Source organism: Anser cygnoides, chromosome 29 (genome assembly GCF_040182565.1).
Source record: "Anser cygnoides isolate HZ-2024a breed goose chromosome 29, Taihu_goose_T2T_genome, whole genome shotgun sequence".
NCBI classification, from domain to species: Eukaryota; Metazoa; Chordata; class Aves; order Anseriformes; family Anatidae; genus Anser; species Anser cygnoides.
Genome location: NC_089901.1, coordinates 3,305,471 through 3,319,539, shown reverse-complemented (window position 1 = coordinate 3,319,539; position 14,069 = coordinate 3,305,471). Strand labels below are relative to the sequence as shown.

The 14,069-nt window shown below is 47.4% G+C and overlaps 2 protein-coding genes across 4 annotated transcripts in view; one reads left to right on the top strand and one right to left on the bottom strand.

Annotated features, from left to right (window-relative positions):
* Positions 1-14,069, top strand: part of LOC106049637 (leucine-rich repeat and fibronectin type III domain-containing protein 1-like protein) — a 54,227-nt gene that overhangs the window by 12,904 nt on the left and 27,254 nt on the right. The window lies entirely within an intron of this gene.
* Positions 9,319-13,197, bottom strand: GGN (gametogenetin). The gene has a single exon (XM_066984697.1). It carries the CDS (start codon positions 12,520-12,522, stop codon positions 9,319-9,321), a length of 3,204 nt encoding a protein of 1,067 aa, XP_066840798.1. The 5' UTR covers positions 12,523-13,197.

The following is a 14,069-nucleotide window of genomic DNA, read 5'->3' as shown; positions in this document are numbered from 1 at the left end:
TTAAATTCCCGTCGGGATTGTGTTTGCCTATTGGACTGTTTTTAAGTCTGCGTAATACCAGATATGGCTTCTCTGCCAGAAACAATTCGGGAGATAAACAGCTCCATCCGTGCAGGCTTCAAACAAAGGTTTTTCCCTTAAGAAGGAGAACTTGGTGAAATAGCCCCTGGTTTTCCGAGAGCCAAATTTGCGAGTCTAAAGACGTGATGAAAAGGTCTGAACTTGCTTGATCTCAAAATCGCAGCTACTTTATTTTTCCTCATTGAGACATCAGCCTTCGGAATAATTTAGTACAGCTTGCTCCCCAAACAAGCTACACCATTATTACTTATTTTGATAGCGCCGCGAGGAGCTGCTTGCGTATGCACAAAAGGCACAGAAGAGACAGGCGTCGAAGATAAAACAAGGCTATTGCAGCGCAGCAGACTGACCTGGGCATTTTTCCATCTGAGCAGCAAGAAAGCGGAATAAATAAATGCTGGCACCACGTGCAGCCCCCTTCCTGGGAGGGGAGCGCTCTTTCAGATGGATTCAGCTATCACTTGGGGCTGTCTTGAAGGAAAAGGATGAATGCTTCGCTTCTATCTGCTGGTGCCAACGCGGATGAATAATTAGGCTGCCGATTCTTTCTTATGGTCTCTGCGGACCCCCGATGTATCCTGGCCGATTTTATTCTGTACGACCCAGAAAGTTATTGTGCATTTTTTTGAGAGCGTTCTTCTGAGCAAGTTGTTCGGAAATAATTCATGTGGTCTTTGGAGCAGCTCGGCAAGTGGTGGAAGGGAAGGACGTGGCATTTCGGGGCTGGGAGTGGGAACTTAAGTGGGATCCAGTGCTCCCCAGTATGGGAGGGACTGGGGAGAGTCCCCCGAAGAGCCAGCAAGATAACGATGGGCCTGGAGCATCTCTGGGACTGCTCAGCCTGGAGGAAGGAAGGCTCGGGTGGGAAATAACCAACGGGTGAGAGGATGCAAAGACAGATGGATTGTTGTCCAAGAAAAAATTTGGTTTCGGTGCAATCCTCTCCCTTCTAATTGGCTCCATAATTAGCATAATGCTGACACGATGCAATCATTCTGCACATCCTCAGAGGGGAAGGGTCCCTTGCTGGGCTGGGGTCTCCCAGCCTAGAGCTGCGATTTTTAGGATTATCGTGAGCGTAGTTCACAAATGGTTCACATTACAACACTCCTATCTGTGTTTTTCAGCCAATTGTTTCCAACAGGTTGATTAGTAACAAACTCAAGGGCGTAAGTGTCAGATTTTTCCTTACAAAATGGTTTTCTTGATTAAATAGTTTCCTAGTTAATCATCCTTTGGATACCCTCAAGGCCTGGGTCATCCTTGCCCTTGCCTCGGAGTAGGTATTTTGCGTCTTTTCACACAAAACAAAGTTAACAAAAAAAAATTGATTATTTACCGGCATCAAGATCTTCCTGGTGCTATCTGGTGACGGGAGAAGAGGTGTTGTGTGCAAAATGAAATACATGAAATTCTTTAAACGTAAGGAACCCCCTTTTTTTTTTTTTTTTTAATTGTAAGGGTGATCGGAACAGGTTGTGGAGCTATTCCAAGTCCATTGAATGTGAACCCTGCTGTTGGTGACCCTGCTTTGAGCCGAGGGGCTGGAGCAGATGATCTCTGGACAACCTCAGCTGGACGTGGAAAACTGGAGAGGGCCCAAAGAAGGACGTCTGGAATGGCTGAGGACAAGTGACCCCAGGGGACGTTTTGGCAAGTTGAGCTTAGTCCTGCAAAGCTACCCCAGGGCTTCATGGTGGTGGAGCCAGGTGATGGAGCCGGACTCTGCAGCAAGGCATTGAGCAGCCTCTAACTTCATAAATAGTTCCTGGAAAGCCTGTATTTCTCTATAAATAATGCTTTAAAATCAGCTTCTTGAGGTTGAATTCCAACCAAGACATCTTAAATATCATGCAATCCAACTTGGCTTTAGGTCCTTTGTCTCATGTTAGTGTTGGATTATGTTATACGTGGGTTTTTCTTGTTTGTTTGCACATTGACAGGGTAAACACAGGCAAAAAAAAAAAAAGCATTTAAATGATGACTCTACCTCTGATTTTTTCACAGCCAGGGACTTTCAGCAGAATTTTAACCGAGTTTGCCAATAGGTAGCGTCGTACAGATCACTTGCATCGCCTGCTGTAAAGTCACAGGCGTGTGCTGGGAAAACTTTGAAGCAAAGCCAGTGCTGTTGAGGGCAGGTGCACAACATCAGGAAAGTCTTTGCACATTCTGGGTCCATATAGCTGAATTTTTTAGCGTGTTGTTTCTTTTTTTTTGGTTCTCTACCAATTATTCTCCTCTTCTCTTTTCCATTTATTACACCTTTAGGGGATAATTGCCATTTCTTGCTGCCATTAGGCAGCAGGAAACCAAGCTTGGATAGTATAGATTTTTTTGTCACTTAAAGACAGCACTGCATTTTTCATATAAATTATGCGCAAGCTGTAGCGTAGGTGGGAAGGAGGTTGAGCCCTGAAAGAAAAACCCCCGAGACGTGACGTGCCTCGGCTCGGTCCTTTATGCATTGCTCTAGAAATCAGCCTGACTAGAGCAAAGCCAGCTTTGCTGGGAGTTTTGTAGTGTGTCAAGGATTGTAACGGGCTTCGGCGTGTACTTGGGTGCGTGCATCTCTAAAATGGAGGAGAAAAGGGGTTTGGTGAGGATTTGAGTCCTTAACCTTCTGGATGCTCAGCAGTTTGCTATTAGGACCTGATTTTTTTAAAAGTCTGAGATACAGAAGAAAGATGCAAAGACCGAGTTAATAAGCGTGTATTGTTCTGAGCATAATTCTCACCGATTCCTTTCAGATTTAGCAGAGAAGCTTTCGGAGACGGGGGAGTGCGTCCTGAAGGGTGTCAGCCTGGGGCGACACTTCAGAGGCTTCCTGATTTTAGGTGCTGCATGCAGATGTGCTATTCCAGGCAGGCAGAAGATGTTATTTCTTTTTTTGGGTTCAGCAAACAGTGATTTATTCCATCAAAACTCACTGAACGTCTTGCTGTTGGGTTTTGGGAATCCTTATGTAGGTTTTGCACTTTCAGGACTGGTTTAAAACTCCTCTGTTAACTAAGTGATAATGCATGGATTTTTTTATTTTTATTTTTTGCAATAAATTGGATGTCTGTTGGAAGCGGAAGAGTTCTGGTGATGACATTTCAGAAACTGTGCAGAGGATCCTGAGCACTTGCAGCAACATCAACGCCACGAGCTGATTTAGGGCTGCAGCAGGAATCGGGATTAGGAACCATGCCTGACATCCCCCTTCCTTGTTTGGCACTCTGATTTGGTCTGGAATAAAAAAGAAATAAAAAATAAAATCGCTTTATGTGCTGTAGACTGCAGTTTACCACTCAAAGGCATTAATATCTATGCAAAATCTCATTAAGGACCATAAAAAACAGTTTCTTTGCCTTGAATGTATTGACCATTTTCTCACCATACTTAATAGAGGAGGGGGGGAATAAGAATAATAAAACAATGAGAATAAGAGCATAAGATTAGAATAAGAGAGGATAAGAAAGAATAAGAACAAAAAAATGTTGTAGCGTAGTAGGAGGATAATGAGAATATACCAGATGTAATTAAAGTGATCTCTAATTCACAAGATGATTAACTAATTCTTTTGTCTCGATAGCAGGACTGTTGCAGCATCCTCGTGTCTTCATTCTGGAAATAATAACAGTGCAAAAGAAAAAACTTTAACTCACCAGTGTAATCATGATGCAGCTCATAATGGTGATATGTGGTGATCACTTTTCTTTTTTTTTTTCTTTTTTTTTTAATCATCTTTGAGTTGCCCTCGCTGTCCCTGTGCTCGATACAGCAGGTCTGTGCCTGGTGGGCCATCGGGGTAAGTCTTGAGTTGCTTCAGTTCAGAGGAGAATAAGGAGTGCAAAATATTTCTGTTCCTATGACTTAGAGCATAGTGAGCCCAGTGTGGGAGCATTTTTTAAATAAAAGTGAAGGATCTATTATTTTCATCTCTTTTACTCCCTTAACACTGCAAACAGCCAGGACAAATCTGAGACCATCATAAAATCCAGAAGAACCAGGATTTTCTCCTAGCCTGAAGTAGTCAAAGGTACGGGAACTAGATTTTTGAAATCTTTGTGTAATTTAGAAAATCATTTCTATTTTCAGTAGAAGAGGTTATTATTTCCCTGTGCTGTGCAGCCCCAAACATGAAATCAGCTGGCTTTGGGAAACGTTCACTTCAACAGACAAAGGGTTGAAGAGCTCATGCACAAAATGAACGTTAAATATTGAGCATATCCAGTATTGAGGGGAAGCTCTGTTAGATACTGACCATAAACCCTATTTCATATTTTCTGTGTGATTTCTGATTTTCTGTCTTATTTCTTATTTCTTCTTGTATGCTTGGCTTGCTGCCTGTCTGAGAGAAGAGCTGGGGAAGCAAATCTTTATTTTGATTGAAAAGATCCCCAGTTTATTTTGACTTTCTTAAATCTTTCCTGGGGATCACAAAGGAGGAAATACTAGTGCAAAGTATTCCTGGATCTGAGTATGGCTTTGGGGAAGGAAATCACCTTTGGTGCAACTTAATTCCTCCATCATCTTTTCCTGCTGCGGGCCTCGAAGCCGGAGTATTTCGCTCAAGCTGTTATGACCTCTTCATCTGAAATATTTCACTTTCCTTGCTGTCAGTCAAAGGATTTGTTTTGGGGTCGGTTTTCTTGCTTTTTAATCCTCCTGATAGAGTGAGTTTCTGGGTCTATAGAGGCATTGAGACAGCATCTATAACCCATCGTGCGAATCCCACCTCAACAGATGGATGGCATCGACCAGATATTAGCAGCAGACGTCAAAATGACACCTATTTCTGGAGGATTAGCCCCAAAAACATGCAGACCTCATCCCATGGTTATGGAAGCCCTAAGGACAAGCTCTGTTCTGTTGGGGGGGATTAGAAAGACCTTTCCCCATGGATTGTGGTCTCAGAGACAAACTCATTTGCCAGGTGTCTTGTGTTTTCGTGTTTGCTTGGCTTGTTCAGTAGCAGGTTGGGAAGTGCTGTGCCCTGCATGTTTCTCGCCTGCTTAATGAGCTGTGTCTTTGGAGCTGCGAAGCCAAGGTGATTTATTAGGGGCTCTGTAGGTTAGAAAACGATGAACAAATATGATTTCGGAGCAGCTGCTGGTAGCAAGCTGAAATTCCAGTGAGCCTCTCCACGAGCCATCGAGATGCTATGGCATGGTTGTGGTCCAGCTCCTCCATCCTCATCGTCACCACAAACCCGCAGCAGCCCCGTGGCTCGTGTAGATGCAGAGGAGCTGGTCTGAGTTGGGCATCCCAATTCTTCATTTTCTACCGTATTCCTTCCCCAAACCAGTGAATAAGGGGGTGTCGCAGTGTTGTGGTTTAACCCGGCTGGCAGCTAAACACCACACAGCCGTTCGCTCACCCTCCCCCCTCCCTCTCTGGGATGGGGGAGAGAAACGGGAAAGTGAAGCCTGTGGGTTGAGATAAAGACAGTTTATTAAGACAGGAAAATAATAATAACAATAATAATAATAATAGTGATAATGGTAATAGTATTAACAATAATAATGTGTAAGAAAACAAGTGATGCACAATGCAATTGCTCACCACCCGCTGACCGATGCCCAGCCTATTCCCGAGCAGCCGGCCCCCCCACCCCGGCCAGCCACCCCTATATATTGTTTAGCATGACGTCAGATGGTATGGAATACCCCTTTGGCCAGTTTGGGTCAGCTGTCCTGGGTCTGTCCCCTCCCAGCTCCTGCTGCACCCCCAGCCTGCTCGCTGGCAGGACAGAGCAAGAAGCCGAAAAGTCCTTGGCCTGGTGTAAACACTGCTCTGCAGCAATTAAAACATCAGCATGTTATCAGCGCTCTTCTCATCCTAATCCAAAACATAGCACCCTACCAGCTACTATGAGCTACTTAACTCTGTCCTAACTGGAACCAGGACAGATATCCACCCCTTATTCCATACCATTTATGTCATGCTCAGGTTACACTCTGTCCAATACATTCTAATTAATCACCATTTTCATCTATGATATACAGCAATCATGGTAGTGATGACATACAGTATTATATAATAATTAACATACTACAATTCAACTCATGGGCTATTCTCACCCAGTATCAAATCCCCTTGAGGTACACACCGGACCTCCCCATTCTTTTGCATTACCCACCAAGTGCATCCAGGTCCCTGAGCAAAAGCAATTCCACGAATGGGTTTGCCTTTTCCTGAGGCAGGAGTAGCCCAGACTGTTTTACCCAGCATGTTTCTTACGTGCACTACAGGAACTTTATCCCCTTCTACAGTGCGTAACAGGTTTGATTGGGCAGGTCCAGCTCGGTTGGCAGATCCCCTGGTATTGACTAACCAGGTGGCCTTTGCCAAATGTGTATCCCAATTTTTGAATGTCCCAGCACCCATTGCTTTCAGTGTAGTCTTCAACAGTCCATTGTATCGTTCAACTTTTCCAGAGGCTGGTGCATGATAGGGGATGTGATACACCCACTCAATACCATGTTCTTTGGCCCAAGTGTCTATAAGGTTGTTTCGGAAATGAGTCCCGTTGTCTGACTCAATTCTCTCTGGGGTGCCATGTCGCCATAAGACTTGCTTTTCAAGGCCCAGGATAGTGTTCCGGGCGGTGGCATGGGGCACAGGATATGTTTCCAGCCATCCGGTGGTTGCTTCCACCATTGTAAGTACGTGGCGCTTGCCGTTGCGGGTTTGAGGGAGTGTGATGTAATCAATCTGCCAGGCCTCTCCATATTTATATTTCAGCCATCGTCCTCCATACCAAAGAGGTTTTGACCGTTTGGCTTGCTTGATTGCAGCACATGTTTCACAGTCATGAATAACCTGTGCTATAGTGTCCATGGTCAGGTCCACCCCTCGATCACGAGCCCATCTGTAGGTTGCATCTCTACCTTGATGGCCTGAGGTGTCATGGGCCCATCGGGCTATAAATAATTCACCTTTATGTTGCCAGTCCAGGTCCACCTGAGCCACTTCAATCTTAGCAGCCTGATCCACCTGCTGGTTGTTTTGGTGTTCTTCAGTAGCCCGATTCTTGGGCACATGAGCATCTACATGGCGTACCTTTACAACCAGGTTCTCTACCCGGGCAGCAATATCTTGCCACAATGCCGCAGCCCAGATGGGCTTGCCCCTGCGCTGCCAGTTGTTCTGCTTCCATTGCTGTAACCACCCCCACAGGGCATTTGCTACCATCCATGAATCAGTATAGAGATAGAGAACTGGCCACTTTTCTCGTTCAGCAATATCTAAAGCCAGCTGAATGGCTTTTACTTCTGCAAACTGACTCGATTCACCTTCTCCCTCAGCAGCTTCTGCAACTCGTCGTGTAGGACTCCATACAGCAGCTTTCCATCTCCGATGCTTTCCCACAATACGACAGGACCCGTCAGTGAACAAGGCATATTTCTTCTCATTTTCCGGTAGCTTGTTGTACAGGGGGGCTTCTTCAGCACGAACCACCTCCTCCTCTGGTGATATCCCAAAGTATTTGCCTTCTGGCCAGTCCATAATCACCTCCAAGATTCCTGGGCGACTGGGGTTTCCTATTCGAGCCCGCTGAGTAATCAGTGCAACCCACTTGCTCCATGTAGCATCAGTTGCATGATGCGTAGAGGGGACCCTTCCTTTGAACATCCAGCCTAGTACCGGCAGTCGGGGTGCCAGGAGGAGCTGCGCTTCAGTACCGACCACTTCCGAAGCAGATCGAACTCCTTCATATGCTGCCAATATCTCCTTTTCAGTTGGAGTATAGCGGGCTTCAGATCCTCTGTATCCCCGACTCCAAAACCCCAGGGGTCGACCTCGAGTTTCCCCAGGTTCTTTCTGCCAGAGGCTCCAGGTGGGACCATTCTCTCCGGCTGCGGTGTAGAGCACATTCTTTACATCTGGTCCTGTTCGGACTGGCCCGAGGGCTACTGCATGAACTATTTCCTGCTTAATTTGTTCAAAGGCTTGTCGTTGCTCAGGGCCCCATTCAAAAGCATTCTTCTTACGGGTTACTTGGTAGAGCGGGTTTACAATCAGACTGTAATTTGGAATATGCATTCTCCAAAACCCCACGACACCTAGGAAAGTTTGTGTTTCTTTTTTGCTAGTTGGTGGAGACATAGCTGTTATTTTGTTGATCACATCCATTGGGATTTGACGGCGTCCATCTTGCCATTTTATTCCTAAAAACTGGATCTCTCGTGCAGGTCCTTTAACTTTATTCTGTTTTATGGCAAAACCGGCCTTCAGAAGGATTTGGACTATTTTCTTCCCTTTCTCGAAAACTTCTTCTGCAGTGTCACCCCACACAATGATGTCATCGATGTACTGCAGGTGTTCAGGAGCTTCCCCCTGCTCCAGCGCAGACTGGATCAGTCCATGGCAAATGGTAGGGCTGTGTTTCCACCCCTGGGGCAGCCGATTCCAAGTATATTGGACTCCCCTCCAAGTGAAAGCAAACTGTGGCCTGCACTGTGCTGCTAGAGGGATGGAGAAAAATGCATTAGCGATATCAATTGTGGCATACCACTTGGCTGCCTTTGATTCCAGTTCATACTGGAGTTCTAGCATGTCCGGCACTGCAGCACTCAGTGGTGGCGTGACTTCGTTCAGGCCACGATAGTCCACTGTTAGTCTCCACTCACCATTAGACTTTCGCACTGGCCATATGGGACTATTAAAAGGTGAATGAGTCTTGCTGATCACTCCTTGGCTCTCCAGTTGACGAATTAGCTTATGGATGGGACTCAGGGAGTCTCGGTTGGTGCGATATTGCCGCCGGTGCACAGTTGTGGTAGCGATCGGCACTTGCTGTTCTTCAACCCTCAGCAACCCCACAACAGAAGGGTCCTCTGAGAGACCAGGCAAGGTAGACAACTGTTTAATGTCCTCTGTCTCCAAAGCAGCTATGCCAAAAGCCCAGCGGAACCCTTTTGGGTCCTTGAAATATCCTCTTCTAAGATAGTCTATGCCAAGGATGCACGGAGCATCTGGGCCAGTCACAATACGGTGCTTTTGCCACTCATTACCGGTTAGACTCACTTCAGCCTCCAATACAGTTAACTGCTGGGATCCCCCCGTCACACCATAAATACAGATGGGCTCTGGCCCTTTATAGCTTGATGGCATTAGAGTACATTGTGCACCGGTGTCTACCAAAGCCTTATACTTCTGTGCGTCTGACGTGCCAGGCCATCGAATCCACACAGTCCAATAAACTCGATTGTCCCTTTCCTCCCCCTGGCTGGAGGCAGGGCCCCTCTAGTCCTGGTCAGAATCTTCATTTCTGTGTTTAAAGGACTGCCTGCTGGAAGTTGGAGCAGCAAACCTTTCAGAGAACTCCTTTTTCCCAATTGTTTTCCTTTGCAATTCACGTACCCGTGCCTCTAGGGTCGCAGTAGATTTTCCATCCCATTTTCTCATGTCCTCTCCATGGTCACGTAGGTAAAACCACAGGGTGGCGCGGTGTGTGTGCCCACCATATTGTCCTCCTTGCATAGATGAACGTTTACCCCTAATAGCTGAGACACTGGTTTGTACAGGTGGGGAGGAAAATAAACTCTCTTTAAGTTGGTGGATCTCTTCAGAAAGTTTCTCCAAGGTATTCTCTTTTAGCTGGTGGACACTAGTTCGTTCAGGTGAAGGGGAAGATAATCTTTCTTCAAGTTGGTGGATCTTTTCAGAAAGTTTCTCCAAAGCATTCTCTTTTAGCTGGTGGACACTGGTTCGTTCAGGTGAAGGGGAAGATAATCTTTCTTCAAGTTGGTGGATCTTTTCAGAAAGTTTCTCCAAAGCATTCTCTTTTAGCTGGTGGACACTGGTTCGTTCAGGTGAAGGGGAAGATAATCTTTCTTCAAGTTGGTGGATCTTTTCAGAAAGTTTCTCTAAAGCATTCTCTTTTAGCTGGTGGACACTGGTTCGTTCAGGTGGAGGGGAAGATAAATTCTCTTTAAGTTGGTGGACCTCTTCAGAGAGTTTCTCCACAGCTGAGACACAGGCCTTTAGGGAAGAGGAGAGATTTCCTTCGTACTGCCGGAGTATTTTAGTCACTTCATTCACTGTGGGATTCTCCTCCGTTTTCCAGGCTAGTATTGCCAATGAGTTGGCATATGATGATGGGGCACTCCGTACAAACTTCCGCCACATGGGTGGTGTACACTGGACTGCATCTGGATCTGCGGATGTTTGTGCGTCATCTAGGTCCTTATAAATTACTTCCCGTACGGCCAATTCCCTCAGGTACTGAATTCCCTTCTCCATGGTGGTCCATTTGCTTGGTAAACATACAAGTTCTTCCTTGAAGAGATACCTTTCCTTCACAGCTGACAGGAGACGCCTCCAGAGGCTGCGAGATTGTGCTCCATCTCCAATTGCTTTGTCAATGCATGCGTCCCTAGCAAGGGATCCCAGCCGCCTGGCTTCCTTGCCCTCCAATTCCACATAATTGGCTCCCGTGTCCCAGCACCGGAGCAGCCAGGTGACAAGCTGCTCGCCTATACAGCGACCAAAATCTTTTCGCACATCTCGTAGCTCACGCTGGTATAGAGTCCGGGTAATTACTGTTGATTTTTCGACATCCTCATCCTCATCTTCAGTCTTCTGCACCTTTGATGGCCGGTGTAGAGTCCGGGTAGTTACTGTTGATTTTCCGACATCCTCATCCTCATCTTCAGTCTCCTGCACCTTTGATGGCTGGTATGGAGTCCGGGTAGTTACTGTTGATTTTTCGCCATCCTCATCCTCATCTTCAGTCTCCTGCACCTTTGATGGCCCAGCCTCGTCTTCACTTCGCCCAGACTTAGCAGAAGACTGTCTGCGTTTTAAACGACCTGAGCCTCTATACCATTTTTTCACCTTGTCTACAGGGGCAACTTGCACTGCTACAGCTCGTTTCTCTGACCCAGACACAGGGTCTGCCACAGGGGTTGGAATACCCTCTGCGGGGTCAACTTGCACTGCTACAGCTCGTTTCTCTGACCCAGACACAGGGTCTGCCACAGGGCTTGGAATACACTCTGCGGGGTCAACTTGCACTGCTACAGCTCGTTTCTCTGACCCAGACACAGGGTCTGCCACAGGGGTTGGGATACCCTCTGCGGGGTCAACTTGCACTGCTACAGCTCGTTTCTCTGACCCAGCCACAGGAGTGGGAGCAGCTGCACGAGCTGGGGCAGCTGCAGGAGCTGGGGCAGCTGCAGGAGCTGGAGCGGCTGCAGGGGCTGGAGCTGGAGCGGCTGCAGGAGCCGGAACGGCTGCAGGAGCTGGAGCTGGAGCGGCTGCAGGAGCTGGAGCGGCTGCAGGAGCTGGAGCTGGAGTAGCTGCAGGAGCTGGAGCTGGAGCGGCTGCAGGAGCTGGAGCGGCTGCAGGAGCTGGAACTGGAACGGCTGCAGGAGCTGGAGCTGGAGTAGCTGCAGGAGCTGGAACTGGAGCGGCTGCAGGAGCTGGAGCGGCTGCAGGAGCTGGAGCTGGAGTAGCTGCAGGAGCTGGAACTGGAGCGGCTGCAGGAGCTGGAGCTGGAGCTGGAGCGGCTGCAGGAGCTGGAGCTGGAGTAGCTGCAGGAGCTGGAACTGGAGCGGCTGCAGGAGCTGGAGCTGGAGTAGCTGCAGGAGCTGGAACTGGAGCGGCTGCAGGAGCTGGAGCTGGAGTAGCTGCAGGAGCTGGAACTGGAGCGGCTGCAGGAGCTGCAGCTGGAGCGGCTGCAGGAGCTAGGTTGCTAACAGCATCAATTGCAGCTCGATAGGCACAAGCCAGACCCCAGCACGCTACAGTGATTTGTGTCACTTTGGAACTGCCAGAGTCATGACACCTTTTTTTCAAGCATTCTGCCAGCTTTTTAGGATTTTGCAGTTGTTCAGGGGTGAATGTCCAAAACACTGGAGGTGACCACTGCTCTAGAAACCTGCCCATATCCTCCCACACTCCCTGCCACTCGCAACTATCCCGCCTCAAGACAGATCTCCGGATGAGATTCCTAAGTAGTTGTTTAACCCTCCACAAAATCTGAAGCGCATTCAGGAGACATAACAACAAGAGCAGGCTGGTCTGAGTATCCCAAGGATATTCAACATCTCGGAGAACCACCGTAACTAACTCGGGGGATAAGAGGGTGGTGGTGAAGGAGAAAGGGAGAGTGAACAGGTAGGGAAACATGTCTTCCCCTGTCCCCTTCACAGATTGGCTCCCTAACGAAAACAGGCAATAGGTGTAATTGCTAATAGTTTCCGAGATATGGGTTCCAAAGTATAGAGTCGACGTCAGTGCTGAGTACAAATACCAGGTTAAAGTCGTGACCAGATATTTCATCATTTCATAAGCCATTGCTACACCGCACAGTACCATAACAATCTTAAACCAGGGCCCGGAAAGGATAAACAGTGCAACAGGGAGCACATACAGAAAGTAACGCACCATAAAACTCAATTTGGAATACAGGTACAGCAGACTGGAGATTAAGGCAATCAACATCGTGACTAGCAACTATTAAGCAGGTCCAATACTTATACCAATTTTAGTTTAACACACTCTGGTCAGATTTGTCGATATCTCAACCCTTCGGGCCCCACGTTGGGCGCCAAAAAGACTGTTGTGGTTTAACCCGGCTGGCAGCTAAACACCACACAGCCGTTCGCTCACCCTCCCCCCTCCCTCTCTGGGATGGGGGAGAGAAACGGGAAAGTGAAGCCTGTGGGTTGAGATAAAGACAGTTTATTAAGACAGGAAAATAATAATAACAATAATAATAATAATAGTGATAATGGTAATAGTATTAACAATAATAATGTGTAAGAAAACAAGTGATGCACAATGCAATTGCTCACCACCCGCTGACCGATGCCCAGCCTATTCCCGAGCAGCCGGCCCCCCCACCCCGGCCAGCCACCCCTATATATTGTTTAGCATGACGTCAGATGGTATGGAATACCCCTTTGGCCAGTTTGGGTCAGCTGTCCTGGGTCTGTCCCCTCCCAGCTCCTGCTGCACCCCCAGCCTGCTCGCTGGCAGGACAGAGCAAGAAGCCGAAAAGTCCTTGGCCTGGTGTAAACACTGCTCTGCAGCAATTAAAACATCAGCATGTTATCAGCGCTCTTCTCATCCTAATCCAAAACATAGCACCCTACCAGCTACTATGAGCTACTTAACTCTGTCCTAACTGGAACCAGGACACGCAGGCGGAGGAGCTGGTGTGCGTCAGGCATCCCAATTCTTAATTTTCTACCTTATTCCTTCCCCAAACCGGCAAACAAGGGGGTGTCACAGACTCCACACTTTTCCTTTCTCATTTATTTTTTGGAGGGGTCTGTCCTCCTCTTCCTTATTGTCCTGCTCTTGTTTTTGCTGCTAAATCTCAGGCTTTAAATTCTGCTGCTGCTCCGCTGTCCCCAGCTTACTGTTCCTCTCTTGCAATTAATTGGCGTCCTTAGCAAGGCAATTAAGCTGTCTGTCAGACTTCAGAAAGGCCTCAAGCTGAAATTTCCCCTTGCTCAGATCTGTCAGGAGTTTTGAGACTGACAGTATTTTTTTTAAGAGCTTTTTGAAGTTTCTCTGCATTTCCTCACTTCCCTGTGCCTGCGGTTTATGTTGCCACCTAGCTGTTGACTCACGATAACCCTTCCCGTGTCTGTTAAATGGTGAAATGTCAAAGTCACACGGCAACTAAAAATATATGCCAGCCGTTCTGCGTCGAGGAGCTGCAATATGTGGTTTCTGTGGCCAAAAGTAAGTTCCAAAATGTGAATCTTGATGCCTCCAGGGTAAGCATCCCCAGCAGTGGCATCCTGACGCTAATTAACCTTGCAATAAGCTGACATTGCTGGTAAAACTCAAAACTCAGACATGGCACAACATAGGGTGAGGGGCACAAAACCCCAATGCCAAGCTGTTTTGGGTGTTTTTTAGGGTGCAAACCTCCTGTTTTTTTATCTCAGGACTGTTTTGGTGGCTTGAAAAAGACAGAAAGGACTGCTGCAGTCACTGGGTATTGAAAGACCCCCAGAACCCCACACTGGAGACCC

What these genes read in the sequence shown, in the direction of transcription:
- GGN (XM_066984697.1), bottom strand. Translation starts at nt 12,522, where the DNA reads ATGTTGATTGCCTTAATCTCCAGTCTGCTGTACCTGTATTCCAAATTG.